The following is a 27742-nucleotide window of genomic DNA, read 5'->3' as shown; positions in this document are numbered from 1 at the left end:
TTAAAGTGAGTATGAATTGCATTACAGCTTGTCCCACTTGAACAGAGTAGAGGCTTGATTTTTCCAAGGTTGGTTGTTAGTATTCAGAGAAAAGTAGTGTGCATACAAAGGGCACTGGTCTCTAAATTGAATGTCAGGTTCGAGCAAAAGTGGCCTGATATTAAAAACTGAACTTTATCAACTTCTTTATAACGTGAGACAGTTATGATGGGCAAGAGGGTTTTGGCACTTGAGATTTTACAGCTGCATTTACAGATGAATTCTTCAGAAAAATATTTGTCACAGATTTGCAGTATGTAAGAGCAGAGCTTTGAGCAAGACAGACCTCCCAAACCACCCTCCAGCCCACACACCTGCACAGCCCCAAACACACACACAAATATCTATTGAAATCGGGAACACACAATTCCTTCATGCTTGTGGAAAACGCGTTTCTTGATAAATCATAACCTTCTTGATAAATCATAACCTCTGCTATTGCAAGTCTCTCGAAAGTCAAGCACATATTTTACAAGTCATTCTGAGTTGCTGTAATCCACGGCAACTAACTCTAATTTTGTAATCACGTTGGAGTAGGTAGCATCCATGCCCCCCATCATCCTCTCTCACAGAGGTTATCATTACAGACGGTCCTCTTCCTCTCTACCGCCAAGTAGCCTAAAGCTCTTCAATCAAATTGTTAGGCAGGAATTGCAATAAAAAAAGCCAACACTTCCATGATAAATGACTACTGCATTTGGCGTGTGGACTCAAAGTGATTACCTGCCTATCTTAGAAGAGTGGCAGAGAGTCCATAGTGAATGTCCTACTGCTGTAAGCCCCTACAAAAATGTGTTTCTCTGTCAACCACTTCGGGTAAATACACTTTGCGGTATAGTAACTCCTCAGCTATGGAGATTCAATGTGCATTCTATATAGTCATTAGTGCATTCTTGTGAAGGGAAATGTATTTAAAATGTTTGAAAAGATACTCACTGCTGTCAGCTTAGTGTTCTCAAGTTCTTTTGCTTTGTCCTGTATCTGAGGTAGTGAAGGCTTCTCTGAAAAATAGAAAGGGTCATCAGTATAGGCCATTATGCAGTGTGCAGCAAGAGTGTGACGCAAAGACCTTCTTTCTTGTACGCTTCCAGAAACTTTTACTTTTTCTTGACTGGAGTCAACGGGAAAGTGTTTACATTCCATGTCATCATAGCCACTATATCTCTTTCTGATCTGTTCAAATGCTGCTCTCGCTCACCATGAGCAAGCTTGTCAACAAGGGGAGGCTTTGAGGAAACTTCGGTTGCTAGCTTTCACAGTTTATGGATTTGCGGTTTATGAGTATTTCACAGCTGGAGCACTAGCAAATGGCATGAGCTTTTATACAGAGTGGCTAGTCGGGCCTACTTTGAGAAACAATTAGCTGACACAATTGTTCTGGTTAACTTTACTGTATAAACCAAGTGTCATTGCAAGTCATTGTGAAAAAGAATATCAACTGTGGACCAGGATATTTACTCGTTTTAGGTTAGCATAGCTCTCATTTTATTAGCCACTTGCACTAGGGGCCAGGACAAGGTGAACTGAGGACTTACTGTGGACCTGGACGTTGACAGAGTACTCGTCAAGGTTGGAACTTGACACTACCATGCAGGTGAAGGTTCTTTGTTCTGAGAGGGAGCCCTGGCTGATGAGGAGACTGTAGTTAGCCGTGATGCTAACACGTGTCTTGTAGCCGTCTGTAGCCTGCACCGTGGCCTCCTCCTTGTGGGCCGCCTTGACCAGGAGGTCCCCGGGAGTACCATCGTCCTTTTCCTGATCCATTCCAACATTGACATGGTGCACATTTAAATCATGTTTGTTTCTCGATCTAGACATTGATATGAGCCAGTATTTATGAGACACTTCAAATATGTTGCCTGCTGCTTCCATGTATCCCGTATTGTGCAGTAGGGGTGAAATTAAGTTCTGGGTATATATTCTGGGCATGTTAAGCCCTTCATGACTTTCTTATTACTGCATGCACAGCAAAGGAAAAAAAGTAAGAGCTGTTCACTGACTTAGCCCAGAAGCAAATCTTGAGCTAGCATTTTGTCTGTGAGGAGAGATTAGTACAGCTTTAACTTAACTCAAACTTCAATTTAACTGAAAATAAATACTGGGTACATATTTTAATCTAAATTAGCCAGTCAATGAGAGACATTTCCCACTATACTTACGTATTTCCATTTAGTGAAGATAAGGTCGGTTGGCATGGCAGCTCCATTGTTGCAGGGCACTTCGATTGTCGCACCATACTTGGCGATGACAGTCTGAGCACTGCACTGAACTGCAAACCAAAACAAGAGAATATTCCTTTAATATGTATACTTCAATCATATGTATTTAACAGTTTAGGGAGCCTGCCCTGTACGCTTTTGCAAGCAAATAAAGTATTTTGTGCTACTTAAGGTTTCACAGCAGCCCCCTCTTTCTATTTTGTGCAACGAAAGCGGAATTTGGTACTCTAAATATTAAGAGCTGTGAGTTCAGGACCTTATTTTCCATTTCAACCATGCCTATACTGAGTGGGCTGTAGTGGTGGAGGGCAGGGACCCCTGACAAGCCAGCTGTGTGTGTCACTCTGCCATCCACTACGCATTGTTCGGTAGGCAACCAAACTCTCGGATAGAGTGGGCTATAGGGATGCCAGCCCCCACTGAGCAAGTTTGTTGGGTAGGAAGGGAGTGTATGGGAGATGGAATGGAGCAGAGGAGATGAATGGGAGAGGGTCAGGGGAGCAAGAAGGGAGGGTCTTCACGCTCCAAACATTTCCAGAGCGTGTTTCTCCCTTTGAGCTTTCAACCTGGGGCCTGTTCTCCGTACGTCGCTAACTCAGTTAGCTGGATTTGATTGTTGACGATTTGTCATGATCTTGGATTTTTCGGTTCATCGAAGCTCATCCAGGACTTGCTGTCATAGCAACAGGTCCGTAAGCTTGAACCTGCTCGGGAGCAGGTTTATTTTATGTAAACAGCTGATTGCGGCTTTACAAGCAGAGGTGATATAGGAAGTCTGTCACAGCCATGTATTGTCCGTTTTTACGACAAAAACCTGTTGCAGAAGGTGCACAAATAATGAGCAGAATTTAATATTAATCGCACATTGTGTGATAGATAGATCCAATTAGCACAGCGAGACAGGCTACTATAGCCTACTTTTTGAGAGATAGCCTATTGGTTTTCTCGTGAGGGTGTCATTTAAATCATTAATTTGTTGGAACCACATTAAATTATTATGACATTAGATGATAAACAAAGTAATTATGAAAAAAAGAAAATACAAAGACAAATAGCCTACTGTAATACACGATAAAACATCTAACGTGGTCACTACATTTAATTTGTCTTCTACTTTTTGCCAGCCCTCCTGGATTTTGCAGATTTTGAGGTGTTCCCTGGAGTTTGGTTAAATCTTCCAATTTGGAGTAACCTTCGAGCAAGCTCTTGCTCTGTTGCGGAAAACACGGGGGGGGTTCTTTTTGGCCATGGTGAGCAGCCATAGACTTATGTGAGCAGCCAATAGCAGCGTTGCTGATCAAGGTTTCTACTATCGATACATACCCCCTTTTAGACCAACGTATAACTCAATCCAGCTATACTAATCATAAACAACAAGGGTGTTGGAAGAACCGAATTAGCCAGATCATGATTAGCATGATGATGTCATCTTGGATGTGTCATTTGATCTCGGATGTAATAAGCGACGTACGGAGAACGGGCCCCTGATCAGGCAGAACAAGAAGGGTTCAAACAATGGTCATTCCAAGGCTGGGAGCTATTTGTGTGTTTGCAACAGTAGTTAAGTAGTGGTATTTGGTTTCACAACGACCAACCTCATTTTCCAAGCTATTTACAGTCTCAATGTTCCGTGGAATAAGAAGTATAGTGGCAGTGATTAAAAAAATAGATGCATGTGATTTTATTCCCCTAATACAAGACACGAGGCAGCAAGACAGCATGGCACAGAGGGCAAACTCTAAATATATCCTGGAATTTCTTCCAGGATTTCTTTGGACAACAGTTGTTGAGGAAATTCTTTGAGAGCAGACCAAAAAATGCCTTCATTGAAAAGCACAAGGTAGCCATGGAAGCATACAAGCAAATCCCTCAACAGACCACTTCTCAATCTTAACAAATGTACACTATATCCATTTCCCCCAACAGGGAAAAGGTTGACTAAGAACATTTTGAAATACATTTACATTTATTCATTTAGCAGACGCTTTTATCCAAAGCGACTTCCAAGAGAGAGCTTTACAAAGTGCATAGGTCACTGATCATAACAACAAGATAGCCACCAAAACATTGCGAGTAGCCAAAACATGAAGCACACATTGTGAACAACCAAAGTAAGTGCCAAAGGGAAGAACCATAAGAGCATGTAGTTAAACAAGTTACAATTAAACAACATGAACCGCTATAAGTGCAAGTGTACCTGTGGAAAAAACACCTGTGGAAATAAGGAAAGTGCATCGTTATCAACCTTTCAGATGACAGTGAGAGGATGAGAGGGGGCGAGTCTAGTTTTTACTGCACAGAGCCAGAACCAAGGATATTTCAAACAGCATTGGGACAGCGCGACAGCCCTCCTTTGTAAACAAAAACTAGAAAAAAGGCTTTAACCCTCGTGCTGCCTTCGGGTCACATGACCCAAAGGTTCATAACGAACCATCATTGTGTTTACCCAATTTTACCCAATACAAAAACAAATAAAAATACTTTTCTTTTAACCTTCGCAATGTGGGGGGTCTGAGACAGCCCGACGGTTAAAAGAAAATGCTTCACTTTGTTTTTGTATGCGGTAAAGTTGTCGCAATACGACGGTGGGTCACAATGACTGATGGGTCAGAACGACCCGAGGAGAACACAAGGGTTAAGAAAATGTACAGAGTACTATTTGGTTTGGATACAGGCAGTGTGGCTAAACAAACTGATAGCATATTTCTCTGCCTTAAACAGGTGTAGGAGTTTATAGCTACAGGTGATCACGTGGAAGGCAGACGGGAGGAGGAGAAGAAGGGGAGATAAGGATAAAGGGGAGAGTGCAAGTGAGCAGCAAAGGGTAGAAGGTGGGGGGCTTTTCCCCCCCGACATTATTGATATGTAGCTTAAAAGACAAGCATGATGCAATGAGGAGTGAAAAAACAATATTTTGCCAAAAACCTTTATTAATAAACTTGGGATCAGATCATTGTGCTGTAGGCACTATGACCAAGCTTTCAGTCGTGTAAAAACATACAGATAATACTAGGAATCTCACAAAATCGTGTCCTTGAATTTCATGATTTGTTTGGGAGAGCTGGAAGATAGCCATCATCCAGGTATTGTCCAATCTGGGTGGGGTACGAGAATGAGTCAGCATAGTTCAAGCAAGTAAAAGAAATAGCTGCTTTTGATAGCCTATGACTGGAGGTCAGTGAAAATGTGAACCTCAACCCAATGTCTTCACTCTCTGTGTGACCAATTTCTAGAGAGTTGCCTTGAAATAAAAAAAATGCTTCCTGATCATTAACCAACACCTTTTTAAAACAAACGCCTGTAACCGTTTCTGACCTTTTGCACTTGTCTTGTTTGCTCTGCAGAGATGTGTGTTTGTGTGTGTGGGGGGGGGGGTGTCGTCTTATCTGACCATTGTGTAATACCCTAACAAAGCAGACTACTTGGAGACAGAAAAGTCAGTGACGAGTTCTGAGTTAAAGCTTCCCATAAGGACGCATAGATGTGTAGAGAAGTAAAGAACAGCACTAATGGACATGGGTCTGCCATCAAATGCTCAGGCGCTGTGAAACAACATGATCCCCTGAACCTTCAGAGCGAGACTTGCTAATCACTTTACTTGTCACTGTCTCCAAAGTACTGCTTCACTGTTGTACAGCTGCCATACAGTACACACAAGGTAGGATTTCATGAAATTCAGATCTAGATTGTACTAGTCCAGCTGTCCTCATCTCACCCACCTCCCTGTCTGGTTGTGGTGGGTTTGGTGCACACAGAGACCAAGTCACTGAGAGAATTCTCGGGAAAACAAGATTGCCACCCCGACAAATTCAAGTGCCCTTCTCTTTGCAGCTTAGATAGTTGCCAAGCCTCACTGGAAGCGTTGAGGACTGCCAAGATTGTTCTCTGCTGGGGCCAATCCACTGCTGGCTTGGCATCTTGCAACAAAGAATGAGTGAGTTATGGATGAATAAATGGCTGAATCAACCAGTGCAGCCCCCTCATTGAATATGGTACACCACCGAAGTAATTACTGTAAGTAAAAAGTGTTCATTTCAACTTCGACACATCAACAGTATCTCTCCAGCTAATGCTTGATGACAGCTGCATTTACCTCTAAGGAAGCGACATACTTTGATATTCGGCACAAAATTCAATTGAGCCATGTTCATTCTGAAAACACTTTCCGAGACACAATGAGGCCTCAAACTAAGGAGATATGTGAGACAATCAAAAGCACCACTGAACTGTTGACATTTCTTCTCATCCCATCCCATTGCCCCAGCCACACACACTAACGACAAGAAGAGCTCCTACCACTTGGAAGCTGAAATACCTTGGCAGTTGGGAAATCAATTCCACCATATCATTGGAGAGAGACAGACAGAGAAAAAGAGAGGGAGAGACAAGAGTGCGTGGGGGTAGAGTCATCAAGAAATATCTGCCATGCCAGTGGTCAAGCACTACCAAGGAAGAGACCATCAACTCCTACTATCCTTCAACTGGTTCGGTAAAGGTGAGTGTCCCCTTAGTTTGTCTTGATGACAGTGTTGTATGTAACCACATACTGACGCGTCATTGGTAGGCACAGACAAACACATACACACACACACACAAACACGCTGACATAAAAGCTTTTGGCACCTGTCACTAACATCAGCATAATGTATGATGTGAATAGCCACTATAATTCCAAAAATAGACCTCTGAAAATCGCATTATTTTCCTTCATTTTCCAAAGCCATTATGTACCCTGCCTTCCACTCAGAAATGGTCAAATGTGAATAATATGTGTTATGAGCTAATCATCTGAATTGGTTTAGTAATACCTGTTACTTTATGTGGGGGTCTGCTACAGTAGCTATGTTGGCCCTACAACAATCCTAATGCTTTCAGTCAATTCAGCTTAATTAGATCTCTCACTGTCCCTACACAATCAAAAGGCATTAAAAGTTTGTAAAGCTGCTTAAGGCATCTGTAGCCATTTCTGTGCAGGTTATTATGATGTATGTTTTGGAGTTCCAGAGCTTTTATCCATATTTATAATATAGATAAGTAGAGAACAAAATGTTCTCGGGACAGCAGCACTACTTTCTTATGTAAACTTTCAAAACACAGAGAGGCTCTCGAAATTAAAGAGGGAATGAGGACATAGATCCGTCAGAATCTATGGATTTGGGGTTTCTCTTTCAAATAAGAGCTGTGCTCTGGGCAAAGGAGAACTGGGAATGACCTTGTGCAGAGCTGCACTGTGGGAGGGTGGGGGGAGACAGCTGTGCCTGGCTAAGCCCTGACCTGACATCAGTCAGAGGAGATAATAGCCATTTGCACTTCCATCCAGTCACACATAATGGTTCTCACCTGGTGTATGGGATAGCAGTGGACCCCCCTCTAAAAATAAAAAGCTGTAATCTTATTTTTAAAACATGTAATTGAAAACAACTCGCTGTGCCAACGCTAGGAAGTGTTAGCAAAGCAGATGGCAATTAGCATCAGCATGATCCATGAGTCACATTAAGACCAAGTGCTCGTGCATTAGTGGTTTTTAGAGGTGGTTGGGACTTTGGACCCCTAAGTCCAAGTGATATTTAGATATTGGCTACAAGGCCCTTTGCTGCTGCTTGCAAAATACTTTTTTTTCTCACAAAATCAGGTTTAGAAAAGCTGTATTCGACTTTCGGTAATTAAATGTATTCCTCCTTCCACAAGGGCATAACATGGTGTGGCATAGCTATATCTAAGATTTCAAAAGAGTACCAAGACACTGTGATGAATTATTCTAAGCTCAGTGCCAAACAGCCAACCCCATTTTGACACAGGTCAAATCGAATTGTAACAACAAGCGGCTTTGAGTCTGATCTGTTCAAGCCCTCCATAATCCCTACTTTCATTTCTGAATTTTTAAACAAGGTATTTGCTTTACTACACTAGGGTGTCAGGTTAAAAAGTCTAGGGCGGTCCTAACAATGGGATTTCGCAGACTTGCCAACTCTTCTGGGAGTGTGTGAGGGGGTGCTGGTGGGTGGATTCAATGTCAGTGTTTAAATAAAGATGTGCTTGTACCATCTGCAATGTCTGACGCCCCTGTGACCTGAGTCGCTTGTAGCCGAGGTGTTAGGGTCAATCCCCACGTCCGATCAAGTTCCAGGCACTTAAGGGATACTTTGTCTTCTGTAAGAAAGCCAAATGAAGAGGCGGCCATATGCGCATCTGCGTTCAAGTCGATATATGTATCTGCAACCATCTGTATTGACAGGCACAAGGTCCCTAATGCTACTTCAGAAGAAAAAACATGAGGCCAAAGCACCTGCCTCCCCACTTGGCTTGTCTCTTTATGGGCATGATCATTGCTTATTATTTCCATCATTGATTCAATCAGTAGCTTCCACCTGCCATTTCAAAGATCCACCACACCCAACTTAGCACAGCCACATGGACAATGAACCGCTATTTCTATACAGAGTGCTCTTGCTGTGAAAGGACATGCCATTTTATGCAATCATTTCTGTTTATGAGCAGCATTTATGCCTGAAAAAAGCCTCAGAGAATGGTCTCCGTTCCCACTTATTAATTTCCACAGAAGGCTACCGTAGCATCCTTTACATGCTATTCATCTTATATCTGTGGATCTGTCAACAGACCTGAGACGGCTCTCACTAAGCATGCTCGCGCCTCATTTAGATAGTTGTGTTACGGAAGTGTAAGCATTACTGCAGCACTGATGCAATTATCATGTTGATGGTCACACGCAATTACTGTGATGTGCAAATGGGGACTGGCATCAGAAGGGGTCTTTTGTTGGCTTGTATCCCAATCCTCCCCTTCCAGCACAAACCTTTATCCTGCACTCTCTACCGCTTCCATTTCTCTCGGCTCCCCATCAGCTGAGGGTCTAGACTTGTTTGTAGTTTGTTGATCGTTGAAAAATGTTGCTCAGCCAACAAGTTGACCAGGCAGCAGCAGACTGATGGCCCATTGTAGTGAAAAATAGATGGGTTGTGTCGTTCCTCAAGGGCTACAAGAACGTAGTTTGTTAACAGTTTCTTTTCAATTCCACTGGACTGAGAGAAACTGCATACATAGTAGTGTTGTGTTTCTTGGAATGCCTCTACATCTCAACAAAACAAGATGACAAACTAGTGGCTGGCAATACTCCTCAAAACAAAGTCAAGACAAGCCAGAAGCTTTCTGGGCAGTTTTTTCAGAGTCACGGAGCAAAGCTGACCTTGTGAGGAATTGGTCTTGACATTGGCAAAAATACTGAAAAGTCTTTGTTCAGAAATAAATATTAGATAGTTGAAAATTCAAACTGTTTCATTTCAGCTGTTTGCCATGAATCGGATCTACGTTCTTGATGAGGAGGCTTCTGGAAATAATATATTCCTACAACTGCAGTATTTTTATTTTAAGTTTGAGAAGACAATGGCTTCTCCTGAGGATGTAGATTGCTATGTACATGCATACAATTTAGAGCTCATGGCTCAGCAAATCTATACTGTGAAAGAGATAAGTAAGAAAAATGATAATATTCCCATTAGAATAGACTGCTTCTCTGTAGACTCTATTGGCTCATTTACCAGGGACCTTGAGCATTCACTGCGGCAATTACAAAATAACCTTTTTAGTAAAGTAAAGACAATTGGTAGGCCTATACTTCTGAGCAATTCCATTGTGAGGCTTACTTGGATGCTGCAACTAGATTACTCATTGTATTGTCCACTCAAAGTAAACAAATTAATGGCAGGATGTATATGACTACTAATGACTTGAATGTGTCATTCTGGACTTGTCAACATGGCCTTAGACAGAGTCTATGCCATCACTTAAGATGAGTCCACATGAGTCATGAATGTCTACGTCGGAAGATCCCCGTCAGAAAGGGCGAACTCATTTGAAATAGCCTTACTTCCACCCTCAATACAAATGAGAAGAAAATTAATTCCCTTGATATAGTCCTCCATGTTGATAACAAGAAGGCAATAATGGATACCAGCACCCATCCCCCACACAGGGTCAGAGTAATGAGTCTGGATGCTCGGGATGGGAGCAAGAGAGAGACAGAGACCAAGGGATGTCCACTCTGGGATGAGTGGAGTGGTTTAGAGCGGACCAGAAAAGTGGTGGAAACAGAGATTTGTCATGTGGTACAGTACTATCCACTATAAAGCCAGGGCTCGACAATACCGATGGGCCGATGGCCCGGGGCCAGTAAAAAGTAACGTCGGGACAGTTAAACTAGCAACTCACTGGCCCGATCAGGCCACTGCAAATTATTGATTGAAAAATAATTGCATTGTAAAAGTTAATATCCTTCATATGTTTTGCTATCTGCTAAATGCATAAATAACTTTGCAGCTCGTGGGGCGCACAGTTGGCAAATCAAGAGTTGAGTAGTGAGTGACGAGTGGTTGTCAAATTGTAATTCTCTAATCTCGATACATTTTTTAACAACTGGCGCGAGACTGGCGCGCAGTGTTGCCAGGTCCGCGGTTTTCCAGCGGAATTTGGCTACTTTTGAAGTGTTGCCGCGGGTTGAATTTTTTGTCCACTGGTTCAGGTAGACCTATTTTGCATGCAAATTACATGAATATCTTTAAATAAAAATCCATATTTTAAATGAAATAGTTTATTTATACCCAAATCCTACCAAACTGACTCCAGATCAGCACGTACACACATGGGCATGGGACAAGCCCACATACACACACGCACTGTGCATGTGCACACGTGCCTAATGCTCTCAGTCTCCTGAGAAAACCTCCTGAAAGCTGCTTTTAATGCTGGCATACTAAACATTTGGTGTTACTTTGTAGATATTACAATACATTTGGCAATGATAGCAATGCTGTTGGACTTTAAAAGCAGTGTATATGGTTTGGCAGGGGCATATTTTGAGTTCTGATATTGGGCTGTTTTTTGGGCTGTTTTTATTGGCCATTGGACTGGTTTTGGGCTGGTTTTAATTGGCCATTGGGCTGGTTTTGTCACACAGACCTGGCAACCCTGCTGGCGCGAGACAATAAAGTGAAGATGGCAGCAAAGTAGAGCTACGAGCTCAAACGGAAGCAACTTTTTTTAAGGAACGAAGATGCACTGTGTCGTCTGTCGTATGTTCCCGTTTAAAGCAGACAAAAGTGGATCTTTTTACACAGGCACGAAAACAATCCCTGACCAGCCATACTAGCAGACAGCACCTGGTTTGCGTGACAGCTAAGCGGATGGTTGACAATCCATCTTCCAGGCCGTTGACCATGCTGGTCACGAATTTAAATGTAGATGCCCATCGTATTATTGCACGACTTATAACAACGGCATATCACGTAATTAAGACGGGCCAGCCGTTCGCCTCGATCCCCCAGGCTATTAAACTGCAGCAGAAGAATGGTGTCGACTTGGGTACTTAGTATTATACTGATGAAATGCTATGGAAGCTTTTATATATTAGCATTGAGGGACCAGAGGTTTCAGTTTCAGACAGACAGAGTTGAGCAGAGATGGCTGTCAGCAGGGAAGAGAGCACGTCATGTTTGAGGTCAAAAGTCAATTGTTTTGCTGACTATTACCTTTTTATTTTTTATCACCAGAAATACGATTTCATTTTTGTTCTTTTTATATCCAGGATGTGTTTAATAAATGGTTAAACATGTTAACAGAATAACACAACATATACGTCTTTGGTTTTGTTGTAACCATGATAAATTACAACTTTTGGAGGGGGGGGGCCAGTAAAAATGGTCTTGGGGCCAGTAAGTTTCAAACCCACTGGCCCAGTGGGGCCAGTGCAAAAAAATGTTAATGTTGAGCCCTGAAAGCAAAACTTCAACTGAAAACTCAAACAAGCCAGCAGTCACATGTTGAGACATTTATTGCATAAACTGCAGTGACTATCAACTTTTAAAAAAGTACTCTGCATGGCTAGAAAGCAAAGCCTCCACTATTATTAAAGCAATATGAGGACAGGCTCCCATGACTGGCTAATAAATCTTTCCATACCTCAAAAAAGATGCTCCTACTCAAAGGTTGATGGGAAAAAACTACTACAAACAAAAAATCGAAATAAATTAACAAACAACAACAAAGCTAAGAGAATGAAACCTTTGTTCTTGAAATTTTATCTTTTACAAGTATCGCATTTTCTATAAACCGCACACCACCAGAATGGGAGCTTTGTGTGTGTATATAACCCGCACTGGAATACATGCCGCACTTGATACGGGAACAATGATACCAAGCAGTGCACGAGTATAGGGATCTTACAGCATCGTGTAACACACTTCGGTTGTGGATAGGCTAGTATGTCCAGAAATAAAGCCAAGTCACTCATTTAGTGGCAAAATCCATTGTTATGTCTTAAAAATTATTTTAGATATAGTATAAGTTTAGCTAGCTTGCAAATCCTGAGGATAGCCTACCGAAGTTGAATTTGCCAATGTCTTTGGCGATGCTAGCTAACGTTAGTTTCACTGTAGCTGCAGCTGTTTGATTTACTGAAATTATTATGAAATGTTATGTTCTACTAGCCATTTGCCTACTTTAGCAAGTCACTGTATTTCCAAGCCCTGATAGTGTAACTGAGACGACACGGTAAATAATTTCTCTTTCAAGTAATAAGCCCCTGTTCAAGTGATGAGCATTAAATTAGCTGCACGGTCTGTAGAGATCTTGGGACGAAGCCACCTTTTTTGTTAAACCGTACAACCACAAGAAAACTGTAAAATCGGGCTACAGGCCGCAGATTTATTTCCGAAAAATACGGTACTACTACAGTACACATCCCTCAAATAGAATCTGTTGGGATGTGGCACCAAATTAGTTACAACAGTTACAACAGACAAATCTGTTGTCTTCTTAACAATCCTCCAGAACAAAACAATCGAACAAAACTATACAACACATCATCCCTTATGAAATCTTCATCCTCTCCTTCATGGTGGCAAATCTGCCAACCACTTTGTCCTTGTCAATATGTATGTCCCGCTCCACACAGAGCAAGGTGAGATTTGACAGTCTGGCCTCATCCATGCACGAACATAAGTATGTCTTAATGAGCCGCAGATGGCTGAAACTTCGTTTGGCACTGAATGTAGCGTTTTGTTGCCTGGTAATTGTTATTGTTGTCCTGGTTTACCATTGTAACCATGAGTTAAGTGATGGTTACGTTTGGTAAGAAGAGCTGGATTAACAGAATGTGGTAGCACGAGATCAGAAGCCGTAGTTAGCTTCTTTCAGCTAATTATCTGCATTGTGTCACTTAGCGAAGGCCCCTTTCTCGTAACGTGACGCAAGATTGGCAGCGTTTGGGGGGCCCCTGACTGGCATGGGGCCCTGGGCCGGCCGCACCCATGCACCCACGCTATCTCCGCTACTGGTTATATCACTCCCATGTTTTAACACAAATGAATGATGTGAACATGCTCTCTCCCTCTTATCTTCTTGCCTTGCCAGACTTGCCATCCCATTGTATTAGATAATATATATAAGCCCTTTAGGAAAACCATGACCACGAGCAGGTAGAAAGGAACCTGATTGTCCTGGCTCATGTTGGAACCTGCTTCTCAGCACAGACAGCCCCACAGGGCACTTTTGCAGAGTGGCTGGATTTGTGCTGTGGGGGGAAAAAACGGATGGCTGCCAGGCTGTAGGTGAGTTGTGTCCGGAGACACGGATACTGCGATTGTCCACGCCAACGTTAAGAGGTCAGAACAGCCCAGCGTGTTGAAGCCTTCCTGTTCTGATGAGTGTGTTTAACCTCCATGGCAAGCTGCAGTCTTATTCCTGCTGACAGCTATGTGTTGAGTGAAACATTCCTACAAGGCAGTTTTCTGGGGATTGTGCAACCTTGTTAATATTGACATGCGTTCGCCTGCTTCTTCAATGTTTGGTTTCCTCTCAAAGTGTGCAAACTTTTTGGGGGGTTGGGAGCTACAGGCTAGCCTCTGCAAATGGATACAGTTGGTGTTCAGTCGGGTTGAAGGGTCATGGTGGTCCAGTTGTGTTTTATAGTTGGTGTACAGAGTTCTACGTGTACATTATGTGTGTTTGCCTGAAGGTGTAAGTATACAGTAGGTGTGCACCCACAATCTTCCGCCTCCCTCACCATGTGATTGGCCACTGAGTTTTAGGGTCATTCGAAGATCAATGGTGGCTGCCTTGGCTCAGTGCAAATGTTGCGGTATGCACTGAGAGCTTGTGTCTCCATTGATAACAAAGCCAGGCCCCTGCAGTAGAGTGTGGGGCAGCATTACAAACAAGACTCGTCCACTCAGACCCTGCCAGAAAGCCCTCAAGGGGACCATTTATCTCAATGTCTGTTTGCCAAACACAAGTCTCTTCCATGGAGCCTCTCCATTTTGTGCCTCCAAGAGAATTTACTTGGGAAATTGGGATTTGTATGTCTGTGAAAACGAAATACTGTACAGTACTGAGAACAGACTTCATTAATACACTGTGCTTAAGATGTCAAATAAGAAAGAAATGTAGCTAAAATCATGCTAATTTACCCTCACAAGGCCAACAGCTGCTGTGTTTACCTGAACCCATGACATCTGGGTTATCTTACATAAACAAAGCAGTCTGACTAAATGGTGTAGCGACAGGTGTTTAGTTTTCCCTCACCTGCAGGAGTATTACAACTGAAGCAGTTTATCCAGTAGAGTTTTTCGTTTTTTCGGTTTCTTTTAAACACCCCCCCCCCCACACACACACACACACAACAAAAAACTACACACACACACACACAGAACAAAGACCCCTGCTTTTTCCACATTTTCTGGCACACTACCTGAATGTCTTATTTCAGGTGTGGAACACGAAATAATTTTAATGTCCTCACTGCAGCAACAAAATAGAAATCCAATTATGAAACTGGTTCCAACAACAGAGAAAAATACATTCTAAAACATTTATAGCAGCAGCAGCAGCTCATTTCCACTGTCTAAAATTGCCACTGCCACATTTCCTAATATTTTCTGAACCACGTAGCAAAATCCTCTGTGATAGCAATGTCCCTTTATTTTCGAACATTACAAATGTATAAGAGCCTTTATTAATCCCTTTGCTGTCATAATAGCTTCTATTTCCATGGATCAATGTTCCTTGATCAGTATTTGCCATCTTTTTTTGAAAGAATCAAGACAATAGATTCTACATTTATCTTGGACTTTGAGCAGTGTTTCCTCTATGTTGATTTTGGCGTGGCGGCCTTATTCGATAGCGATTGCTGAACACCCTTGCTCACGTTTGTATTTTAGGTGCATTATTATGCTTAAGTAATAACACTGCATTAATATAATGTAACTAATAGTGGGTTTATTGTTATTATTTGCTACAGAATGCTTAGCCTATACGTCAAGATCAAATATATTGGGGGGGACATTTTGACCAGATTTGAATATGATTACGGCCTTGTATTACATTAACCTGCTCCGAAATATAGTGAAATTAGTTTCGGCTGGGGGGGGGGGGGGGGGGGGTGTTGTTGTTGTTCAGACAGACCTGCCCCCACTGCTAAAAGAAATCCTAAAGGAAACACTGTTGAGCTAAGTCCATGTAGTGAATTATTCACAGTAGACTTGCAACAAACATGCAGACAGTGTTACTCAGCTAAAATGATTCTATTCTATGATTCAAATGAAGAGCCTAGAATGTGTTTTATGAAAACGGTATAAAAAATAATATGTCAAAAAAACAGGATGTTGATTGGTGCAGACAAGAATGTAGGCGTGGTAAGAATAGTTTACAGGGTCATTGTGTGCCACTGGATCCAGGAAGTAATAAAATGCCATGTCATTGGAAGCATAACAATCTGTGATCTTTTCCACCAACAGTGTAACAGAGAATCTTTTAAGAACTGGCATCGAATGACGTTTGAAAATGTCCATAACCACCATTCTGCTTCTCTCTTGACGTAGAAGTTCTGCAGAATAAAGCAAAATCCCCAGTGGAAAAAAATAAAGAACAATTAACAAAAATAATATGCCGTTGTAGAGAGGGAAATGTACGAGAACCGTTCCACTTATCCATGAGCCCTGCCAGAAAAAGTGTTCTCTGCCATCATGGCCATGTACATTATGAATGTGCTGGACTTGAGGACGCATCCTGTGCTATGGCCATGCACTAAGGGGGATTAGAAGGAGGAGAAGAGGAGCATAATGAGGATTGCAGAGAGGAGGGGAAACAAGAGGGAGATAGGTAAGAGGATATGAGGATGTTGGAAAACCCATAAAAAAGCCATTGGAAACCACATAATTGCCTGGTGTGGGGTGTGTTGTACCATACAGTGGGTGTACACTTGTATTGGAGTCTGCTAGCCTTAGCCTGCACAGCATTCTGACTGTGTGCTAAAGCATGGGTGGGTAAACCGACAACACTATACACCCAAGAGCCATTAAAAATGAAGGGTCCCACAGCCCTGCCAGTGAAGCCCTTTACACAAGCCTTTATAGATACATAACATATGCTGCTCCTCCCAAACCAGCTGTTCACTCTATTATCAACCTGATGAGTCTAGCTAGACAGAGACATGTTCAGGCCTGACTGAGGGATTCAAGTTAGAGCAGGTCTAAGCATCTTTGGAAGTAGATTTTTAACCTCGGCCCGTATTGGACATGAATACTCCACTAAAGTGTTCACCCTAGAGGGATGTAGAAGTCATATGTGTCATATTAATGGCCTGGGTACCATAAGCATTATACTAAAGAACAATGCGATAGCTGATGGACGTTTGCTATAGGATGCTCTGGGAGTTCTCGACGGTTTCTCGAGAGACCTCTGGTGCCCCTTGCTACAGGTTGAACATCAACGTCCTTGGTGGTCAATAAGTGGATCATTAACAAACCACGGGTGATGAATGTTCCCATGGGAATAGTCATTGTGCCAGCTCAGACAGATTTGATAATCATTAGTCGTTACAGAAACTGAACAAAAGTTCCTTTCTGTATTTGATATAACTCGGTTTCAGGTTTTGAAGCTGAAACAATAATGTACTGTTCCTGCTTCCCTTATTTCAGTGAGCTGTAAAGGGAACACCAACACGCCTCCCCTCTAAAATATACTGTTGACTCAGAACAAAACACACTTCACCCACAGCCAAAATGAAAAAAAGAAGATCCCGCTGTTGAAAACCATTTCTTATTTGTATCTTTTCATGGTTTTCAAGGTCCTCCAGGCCCAACATATTTTTTCTCTATCCACATCCCCTTAATACTTTTTCTTTCAGACCAACTCGAGGCAAGGGATCTGTTAAGATCTCCCGGCATGTCTTCTAGTGTGTCAGGTGCTGTCTTGAATGATCTTGATTGGGTAAGACGACTGTAGTCCATTGCACATAGTGTCACACAATAGACAGGCCCCTGTCCCTACCCCCACACATGCATGGACACACACACACACACTTTGCAACCCTTACCTCAGTGTCAAAGCATGCAACCCCTATACCCCACATGCAGTTTTCATTTGTACCACTGCAAGCGACAAAGAATAACAGAATAGAGCCTTGTTGTGCTCCAACACCCTCCAGCTATAACACACAATGAATCCCAGGCTCCAATAAATGGAAAGCACTTTAAATACGTTCATACGAGATTACAAAATTGTGATTCACTGATGTACGTGCAGCGGTGCTATTGTGTTGAGTGTGCACCGGTACCTGTTTAGAATAAATATCCAAAAGAGGACAGAAAGATATGGAAACATTTTTCCACCTGTCACCACACGTGTGACCTTCCCACCCTGATTCCACTCACACCCCTCGCAGACGTGCAAAATGGAAAAGATGGGCGTGATTTGGACAGGAGAAATGAGAAAGAGGGCCATTGTAGTTACACACTGTGTCTATGTCTTGGATTGTACCTGTTGTTGCCGTATTACGGAAACTCATATTTTTGTTATGCCTGAAAAAAAAAAAAATGGTCACCTTAAAAGTTGGTTACGGAGTTGTAAAGTTAAACATTTTTATTGGAATTGCTTTGGCTCTCATACATCTTAATGTGTTTGAACTGAAACCAGTAAAAAAAAATCACTGGATAGAAGAAAATATTGACAAAACATCAGCTGAAAGAATGCAAATAGTTGACTTTACTCAGCAGGCTGAGTTAGTCAAACTTCTGACTCAGTAGGCTGAGTTAGTCAGACTTCTGTCTCAGCAGGCTGAGTTAGTCTAACTTCTGTCTCAGTAGGCTGTTAGTCAAACTTCTGTCTCAGCAGGCTGAGTTAGTCTAACTTCTGTCTCAGCAGGCTGAATTAGTCAAACTTCTGACTCAGTAGGCTGAGTTAGTCAGACTTCTGTCTCAGCAGGCTGAGTTAGTCTAACTTCTGTCTCAGTAGGCTGTTAGTCAAACTTCTGTCTCAGCAGGCTGAGTTAGTCTAACTTCTGTCTCAGCAGGCGAGAGAGTTAGCCAAAAGTTGCCCAAAAGTTGACCAAGCTTAAAAAAGGGGTACAGTTCCTTCTGTGAGTCTCTAATGCTTTCAGCAGCTCAGCGTGTGTATTCACAGCCCTGTCATTAGCTCTCTCATGTCGAAATAGAAGGATCTTAAAGTCAAGCTAACTGCTTTGATCTTCCCTTAATCCAAGGCCTTGCTTGTAGTGATCCACACTCGGCTGCGCAATTGATCCACAGCTTTCATAATCCCCTTCCTGTGGACTTGTTATGGATTTCTCCACCCCCTCATGCCCTTACTGTACACACACACACACACACACACACACACACACACACACACACACACACACACAGAGAACAATGACAAGACACACACAGAAGGCAAGATGGCCTTTACGTATGACTGTGGTTTATAGGAGAAAAAGAGGAGGAGAGAGGCAGTCAGACAGCTAGGCAGGGGGTGAGTAACGTTAGAAGAAATTATCCTCCCCACTGTTTACTGGAGATGGCGTACTTAATCCAGGTACAAATTTGAGTATTTCTGTTGCTATGTCAGCAAAACTCAGTCCCAAACCTGGCAAATAATAAGTGGATAAACACCAACACACTGTAAAATCAATACATTCAAAATACTCAGAATATTTGTGGAAACTGATTGCAACAAACTATTAATCTAATCCATTTAAAAATATATATAATTCATACAATCTATTAAATTATTCAATCGTTTTTTTCGGGATTTACTGTGCACACACACAAACACACTTACACTCTACAGGAAAATAAGGGTCCACAATAATGGGACCTTATGACAGACAAAAGATTTTTGAAAGACATGGGGCGGCTGTGGCTCAGAGGTTAGAGAGGGTTGTCTGTTACAGTTTTTTTCAACCGCTTACACACAAAATCCTTACTTGTCACAATTTCTGAAACCTATTCGTATTTTAATTAGTGGTGGGCATAGATTCATTTTTTAAATCTAGATTAATCTCACTGTAATCTTGGCGTTAATCTAGATTAATCGAGATTAAAATGGCTCATTTGAATTCTGCCGAAGGCATTCAGAATATGTGTGCTACGCAAATAAGGAATAAAAGTAAGTCTTTGAGAACGGGTTTCTCAAACCAGGTGGCGCATTAGACCAGGAGCTCCTCTCCTGTTTCCAAAATGCATCACAAACTGCTTGAGAAAGCTGTTCTACTATGATAATTGGTGATGAAAATAAATTATGTTCAATAAGATTTACTTGTGTTTATTAACTGTTTATTAGATTAGTTAGCTTGGCTGATAGAGCTGTGCTGACGGGCTTGCCTCGGTTGCACTCAAACATCGTAGTTTGACGACGACTCTTCCCCTGCGCTACATCCTAGGCCGGATTAACCATTAGGGCAACTGGGCACTTGTCCAGGGGCACATGACATCTAAGGGTCCCTGGACAATGTCAACTAAAATGTTATATCACGTTATGAACGCAGTCGTAACTTTCCTTAATGTGAGTACTTTATTGCAACTCGTTCGATCAAAATATTATGTTAAATCAAGTCAAAAACAGTTTGTGTAGTCTAGTAGCCAGTGCCGCCGCTCCCATAACGCGCACTACGCGCTGTGCGTATGGCACCAACTCCTGAGGGGGCACCAAAAATTAGCCAACTGAAAAATCATCATAGTTATAATACTTATAACACTCATACTTATAACTTATAATGCCGATATTATTTTAGTATAGAAATATTAGGCACGTATATTACAAAACAGGCAGAACAATAGATATAGCCTATTTAAATGCTCAAAAAAAGTTACGATGGTGCCCCCCCCCAAAAAAAAAATATATATCACACACTCAACTTCCCAAGCTCGCTGTGGGTGCTCTTCCGTATCTCAGTGGCCTGACGAACTTTGACAGTAGGCTAGGTCAACTTTTCTAAAATGGGCTTAAAAAGATAACAGGAGTCAGGGGAAGAAAAAAAGAAAGAGACTGCGAGATGGTGCCCGTGCATCACTTTCAGGTAAGCCCATGTTTAATCATTGTTAAATATGGGAAATGTGCTGCTAATTTAATGGTTAGCCTATGCATACACCTCAAACTAGCTGACGTTATTGCTAATGTTAGCACACTCAAATATGTTTTAACTTAGGTGCAAGCTAAATTTAAATTACTTTACTTTCCATGATGCTTTTATATTCGATTTATCAAATCGTTTTTAAATTAGTAATAAAGGTGGAGAGCTCCTTGGCTAAACCAGGCTAAGAAACGCAAGGTACGTGGGGCTGAAAAATTAAGAGACAAAAAGACATCACCTTCTCTAGACAAAACTTTACCAATTGAAAAACGGCTTGTAAAATGTTTGCGTTCAGGTGGTATTTGAGACTGGAAGAACTCCTACAGTAAACTAATTCCGCATAGCACAAGGTGCAAACAACCTTAGTCTTGTCGAGGTTTCCATTGGGAAGCTTCTTAAAAATACATTCTCCCTGAAGCAAACCAGGCGGCTTCATAGCTGCATCCATGTTAGCACGTCACGTTTGATGTTATAATTTCATACACAAGGCATACACACAGGTTCGAAGACTCGTTCTCGCCCCCTACAGTGCAATTCGGCTAGGTATACATCCGCGCTAAAATATCAAGGTGAAAATCATCATAGCTTGCGTAGTATAGACCCAGCTCCCAACCCAACTTTGAGAATAGATTAACGGCGATATTTTTTTTTATCGCCGATAAGAGTCGCAGCGCGTTAACGCGCGTTAACGCCGATAACGGCCCACCACTAATTTTAATCTACCCAGAACATATTCATAGCTAGCATGTGTTTCTTCAGCATTCCCGTTCATTACACCACTCGCAGACGTAGATATGTCACAAAGTATATACGGTCCACTTCTAACCTTAGCTACCTATCCAGATCTTCTCCACCTGCCCTCTCTCTTTCTATAGGGAACTGCCAGTCTGCTGTGAACAAGGCAGACTTCATCCCAGCGTTTGCATCCAATGCTTCTGTACTGTTATGAATGGTATGTTTGTGTCATTTGGAAATATGGCTGTGTGTACCAAATGAGAACACAAGTTCCATTTTGTGAAAAAGGTAAGAGATTTGATGGCAAAGAGTCATCCTGCAAAGGGAGTGTCAGGTTTAGCATTTTGTGTGTGAGGTTTTCAGTTTTGTGTGTGCAGTTTTGAGAAAGCCGTTATTGTTTTGAGAAACGTGTGTTAAAAATTGTGAAAAACTGTAAATACACATCCACCCCACTCTCTGTTACTGCCAAATCATTTGAACACCATTATGTGATGCTAACTGATCCTATCAAAGCATTCTTAGTTGTCCTCTATCGGCCACCATAGCCACTCGCCGACTTTGTGGAGGAGCTGGACATGCTCCTCAGCGTCCTGCTTGACCCCAACCAATCAGGCTTCAAGACTGGCCATTCAAAACTGCCCTCCTCTCAGTCACCACTGACCTCCAGTCTGCCAGAGCGGCTTTGAGGTCATCCGTCATTATTCTGCTGGACCTCTCTGCAGCATTTGATACGGTTAACCATCAGATCGTGCTCGCCAGACTTTCTGAGATGGGCATCACTGGCACTGCACTTCAGTGGATCTCATCCTACCTGTCGGGAAGATCCTACCAAGTCTCCTGGGGAGGCCCAGTGTCAGGCCCCCGCCAGCTCTCTACTGGTGTCCCACAGGGCTCCGTCCTTGGACCCCTCCTCTTCTCCCTGTACACCCCCTCTCTTGTACCAATCATCACCTCCCATGGCTTCTCCTACCACTGCTACGCTGACGACACGCAGCTGTACCTGTCGTTCCCCCCGACTGATCCTGGGATCTCAGCTAGGATCGAGGCCTGCCTCACAGACATCTCCGCCTGGATGACCAAGCACCACCTCCAGCTGAACCTCTGCAAAACAGAACTTCTCATCATCCCGGCCAAACCCTCCATATCCCACGATCTCTCAATCACCCTGGGATCTGCGACCCCTTCATCCTCTGCCAGGAACCTTGGGGTTACCATGGATGAAGAACTCCCCCTCACAGCCCACATTGCTGCGGTCTCCCGGCCGTGTAGATTCACTCTAGACAACCCTAGAATATCCGGAGATACCTGTCTGAGCATTCCACCCAGCTGCTAGTCCAAGCACTTGTCCTCTCAAAGTTGGACTACTGCAACTCGCTGCTCGCTCTCTCTTGGAAGTCGCTTTGGATAAAAGCGTCTGCTAAATGCATAAATGTAAATGTAATGTAAATGTAATGTAACTGTACTGCACACTGATGAAAATTTAACTGTACTCTCCACATTGTCAACGTAAAGGTTGCCTGAATCGATATCGCTCAAACAAGAACTCATCCGTGTGAAATAAAGGATCTTGGCAATCGCGAAGAACTCTATTGGTATGGAAAGCTAATCGAACTAAAATATAGCTCCTTGGTCAACTGGGTCTGTCAAAAAGGGAGCTGCCATGTTATTTTCCGGGGGTGTGGCAAGCTTATCCAGCTACACTTATGTTAGCCTGCTCTGGAGCAGGTTAGTGCTAATTGATGTTACTATGGTGATTTATCGAAAGTTGCTTCCACGAACCAAAAAGAGGGGCGTTTTTTTTTTATCTTAGCCTGAAAATTAGCTCGCTAAACCGCTTAGCGAGCTACGACGAATACACCCCAGGACTGCAGCATAAAAGTACCTTGAGCCTCTGTTTTGTTTGGTGAACAATGGATAACTTTGAAGAGATCGACAACCAGAGAAGGAGAGGGGTAAGAGTGAGAGGAGGAGGAGGAAAAAGGAGAATGGTCATCTCTAATGAGATTCGGGCCACTGTGGTAGAACATGTGCTCAACCATGGTTGAGCAGGCGGGTTTACAGTACTGTACTGTTCTCTGTGTGTACCGAAATAAAACTTTTTTTGCTGCATATTTGTGTGCTGTTTTATGTTTGACTATGAAAAAAGTAGGCCTACATTGAGACATTTTACAAAAGGAGAAATGGCTCATTCTCCAGAGCCATTGTCATTCATATGGTGTGTTCCATTTCTATGATTGTGTTTTCAATTTTGCACTTCAGTGTTCTGTAAATGCTTGGTAGTGTGCAGCAAATGCTTATTTGTATGTACTCAATGAATGGTATGTGTGTGTCATTTGAAACAGGAGTTCCATTTTGTGAACAGGGGGAGTCGGACGGGAGTCAGGTGGCTGAGCGGTTAGGGAAGCGGGCTAGTAATCTGAAGGTTGCCAGTTCGATTCCCCGGCTGTGCCAAATGACGTTGTGTCCTTGGGCAAGGCACTTCACCCTACTTGCCTCGGGGAGAATGTCCCTGTACTTACTGTAAGTCGCTCTGGATAAGAGCGTCTGCTAAATGACTAAATGTAAATGTAACAGTTAAGAGCAGGGCCGGAGTGGGGCCACTTTTCAACCCGGGAGTTTCAGGCCCAAGACCAGCCCTTTTTTTTGTATACCAAACAGGGCTGGATGCAGCCTGCTTTGATTGGGGGTGCAGTGAACTTTTCTGGGGGGTGTCATGATTACAGAAAGAGATTGTATTATTTTTTATATTGATACCATTTTTGAGACTGCTTAACAATCCGAGTGTTAATCAGGCACGGAGCCAGACGTTGTAAACATTAGGAGCTTTGCCCCAACCTAAGACTACATACTACATACTCTGCCGTCACAGATTTACACATTAATAGTAGCTCTGCCACTGTTTTAGTCATTGTTTGACATCAAGTTGCTCAGTCTGTGATGCGTCCTCTAAAGACCCGGCAATTGCAAAAGAGCGGCTACTGACGTCACTCTGCTGCGCCGCTCAGAATGCTTTTTCGTTCATTTTGCATTTCTGCAAATGCATTTGAATTTGAATTGTGTTCACGATTTTGCAGCCACGTTCTTAAAATGAAAATGCATTTCAGGAAATGCATTTGAATTTGAATTGTGGTCACAATTTTGCAGCCACGTTCTTAAAATGAAAATGCATTTCTGGAAATGCATTTGAATTTTCAAATTTTACATTTCAAATTGAATTTTGGATTGAATAGATTGAATCTATTTGCTGGGGCATATTTTGAAAATTAAATCTCAAATGTCTATTTCTTTTTCATTTTAATTAAGTGAAAGATTGAGCACTCTTGAAGAAGAAAATTAAAATGCAAATAGGATGATTGATTACTAATTTCATTTATGAGTCAAATAATGCAGCCACATTCTTAAAATGCTAATGCATTTTGGGAAATGCATTTGAATTTTGGTAACGATTTGCTTCCATATTATGGTTCCTTGAGGCTTTTTTGTTCCCCATGAGAAACAAGGCATGTACACCAAGTTTCAGAAGAATTTGAGCTATGGGGTGGAAATGCCATCACTATGAAAATCAGACTTTTGGGCGTTGCCTGTGGCGCCCCTTATGGTCCGATGTGGCCCATCGGGAACTCTCCCGATTACCCACCCCGGCCCTGGTTAAGAGATTTGATGGCATCTTGCAAAGGGAGTGTCAGATTTAGCATTTTGTGTGTGAGGTTTTCAGTTTTGTGTGTGCGGTTTTGAGAAAGACGTTATTGTTTTGAGAAACGTGTGTTAACAATTGTGAAAAACTGTGGACTCAAGCTCGACAGAACCTGACACTACAGACACTTTGCCAATTTTGCTGCGCAGTGTCAAGTATTGTGCAAAACCTGCCTGGCTAACGTTGCTACATCCCGGGCAACACCACCAACCTAATTCGGCCCTAAAAAAAACACCACAAAGCCATGTACATCCTTATTATATAAATATAACTTATTTGAGAGTTCTCTCCCCTGGAACAGAGTTCATGTTCCAACCGAGGGGGGCTGTCTTAGTGTCTAGGGCTTCATCAAATAGCCTTTTTTTGCTCTGCTAAATTGCTGCATTAGTCCACACTTGACCGGTGGGGATCTCATTCTAAATATGACTGCAACTGTTAGCTGCTCCTGGCCTTCTCTAATCGCTGCTCTCCCCCCTCTGTCCCCCCTCCATCCCCCCTCCACACATCCCCTGTGGTGTGGGGGGTTTGAGCTGTCAGCACCTGCCTGGTCATCGGTTTACCAACACTGGACCTGGTCGCCAACCGGAAACCAGTCTCCATGACGGGCAACAGTGAGTTTCCCAGTCCCTTCCTACATCTACCAAGTATAGGTTTTGTTATTTTAACTTTTTTGTACTTTACTTACAGTTCAGTGTAATTGTTTGCCGTGATAATTAAATGCTAGTGTGATAATGAATGACCATTTCAAATCATACAAGCTGTCATGATGCATTATTTTAATGCAGGAATTTCTTTTAAAATAGTATCTGCTGGTTTACATGCACTAACATATAGGCCTACATGAGAATATGATAAATGTTTGCAGTGGACGTATTTAGGCCAGGGAATTGGCTTTAAATATTATACAAGGCCGGAATTCCACACCGACACAAAAAAATGCCATCTGGACCGAAATTACAAATTCCAGTAACTGTAATATTGCATGGCTGCTTAATCTGTAACGCGTAATGATTTAGTGTGAAAAAGTATGATCCTTGTGGCAAAACTCCTGTCAGCTCGTCTCCTTGGCCTATGTCTTCATCTTGCTCGGATTACTGCTGCCATTTCACCAGGAGACATATGCGAGGAAACCCGCATCCAGAATTTTCAATTTTGAATGCAGTGCTTCATTTTGCAAGAGATGCGAGGCATTTTGCATTTTGTGTGTGCAATTCTTGGATTTGTGTGTAAAGTTTTGAAAAAATGAGGAAAAGTTTAAAAAGAAACCTAAATAAGCAGCACCCTATTTTCATATTGGCCAAGGGAGAGGCAGAGCAGTAAGTGTGCCCAGGGGAATTCAACCCTGCAGTACCCTTACGACTGAGTGCTCAGGCTCCACCGTGTCTGGAGACTTCATGTTAATCTGGAGACAGACACCGCTTACTTACTATAAATACGAAAAGGAACCTGAACTCTCTCTAATTACAAACCGCAGAGCTGAGTCCTCTAATTTGGCGGCGGGTGTTAGAGCCTGTGGAGGATGGCGAGACAGCAAACGCGAAACAGAGTTCATTAACATCCCATTTCGGTTTCTCATCTTGTAACAAGACAAGCGCTTAAGGCACCACACACCTCTCTCCATCCCCATGTAAAAGGAGCAGATGTGTGAAACTTGAGAGGCATGGAGCATATCTAAATCAGGTTTCACTGTTAGCATCATTTTGCTCCTTTACTTGGAGCCCTTTTGTTAGCTTGTTATGTAGCCTCGCTGTATTTTCTTACTGCTGTTGAACTTCGTCGCATGCAGTCTGCAATGTATGACAAGAGACCAGAGGACCTCTCTTTTACTCTCTCTTGTCACCATGGTGGCTTGTAATTAGCAAGGTGTACAAACACACTTAACGCCACCCTGAGAATTCTGCCCCTCAGGAGAGCGCACTGATTGTGATCTAGTGTGTAGGCCTACATGCTACTGTATAAATGTGCATGTGTGTGTGAGATAGATATAAAAATATTTGCGTGTGTGTTTGTGTGTGTTGCATCCTCCAAAGGAGGCTCTATCACTGAAAAGAAGGAAGGGGGCGGGGGTAATATCAGCTCTCTGTGTTTATCTGAGTGGATATTAATGGGAGCACGCCGCCAAGTGATGCTCTCCAGCAAATGAGACGGAGGTGAAAGGGTGTCTGCTGTGGGCCGATGCTGCCGACATGTTGATCGTCAAGCAGCAAGTTGGCTGTTAGCCAGCGTAAAAGGAATGGGGGGTCATGGAGTGGGTAAGACAGAAAGAAACAGGGATTGAGTGTGTGTGTATGTGTGAGAGAGAGAGACAGGGAGAGAGAGGGAGGTAGGGAGGGAAGGAGGGAGAGAGGGAGGGGGGCACTAACAGTCTTTTTGACCTTCTAGTGAGCAGCGCTCTCTTAAAGCGAGCTTCTGGAGGATTGTCAGTGGACGGTTCCCCTCAGAACTCACCCCGTCCAACTTCAATCAGCTCGGGGAGAATGCCATGCTCATGCATGAAGTGACAAGCCATAACAAACATACAAGATAAGAAAGGGTTTTAAGAGGAAATGTTCATATCTGGTTTACATACATTTTGAAGACTGAACTGGGTTTTTTCGCTTTTCTAAGAAAAAGGCAAAAAAGAAAATATGGCCAGAC

General features: G+C 42.6%; 1 protein-coding gene across 2 annotated transcripts in view; it reads right to left on the bottom strand.

Moving 5' to 3' along the window:
• Nucleotides 1–27742, bottom strand: part of LOC134039574 (CD166 antigen homolog) — an 82853-nt gene that overhangs the window by 13425 nt on the left and 41686 nt on the right. For both annotated transcript variants that reach the window (XM_062485530.1, XM_062485531.1), the window contains exons 2-4: nt 2199–2308; nt 1575–1794; nt 976–1040 (exon numbers count right to left, since the gene is read on the bottom strand). In XM_062485530.1, the coding sequence (XP_062341514.1) occupies nt 976–1040; nt 1575–1794; nt 2199–2308 (395 nt within the window). The remainder of the gene's footprint in view (nt 1–975; nt 1041–1574; nt 1795–2198; nt 2309–27742) is intronic.

Source organism: Osmerus eperlanus, chromosome 19 (genome assembly GCF_963692335.1).
Source record: "Osmerus eperlanus chromosome 19, fOsmEpe2.1, whole genome shotgun sequence".
In the NCBI taxonomy this organism is placed as follows: domain Eukaryota; kingdom Metazoa; phylum Chordata; class Actinopteri; order Osmeriformes; family Osmeridae; genus Osmerus; species Osmerus eperlanus.
The sequence above is the reverse complement of the archived record's forward strand: the minus strand, read 5'-3'. Positions and strand labels throughout refer to the sequence as shown.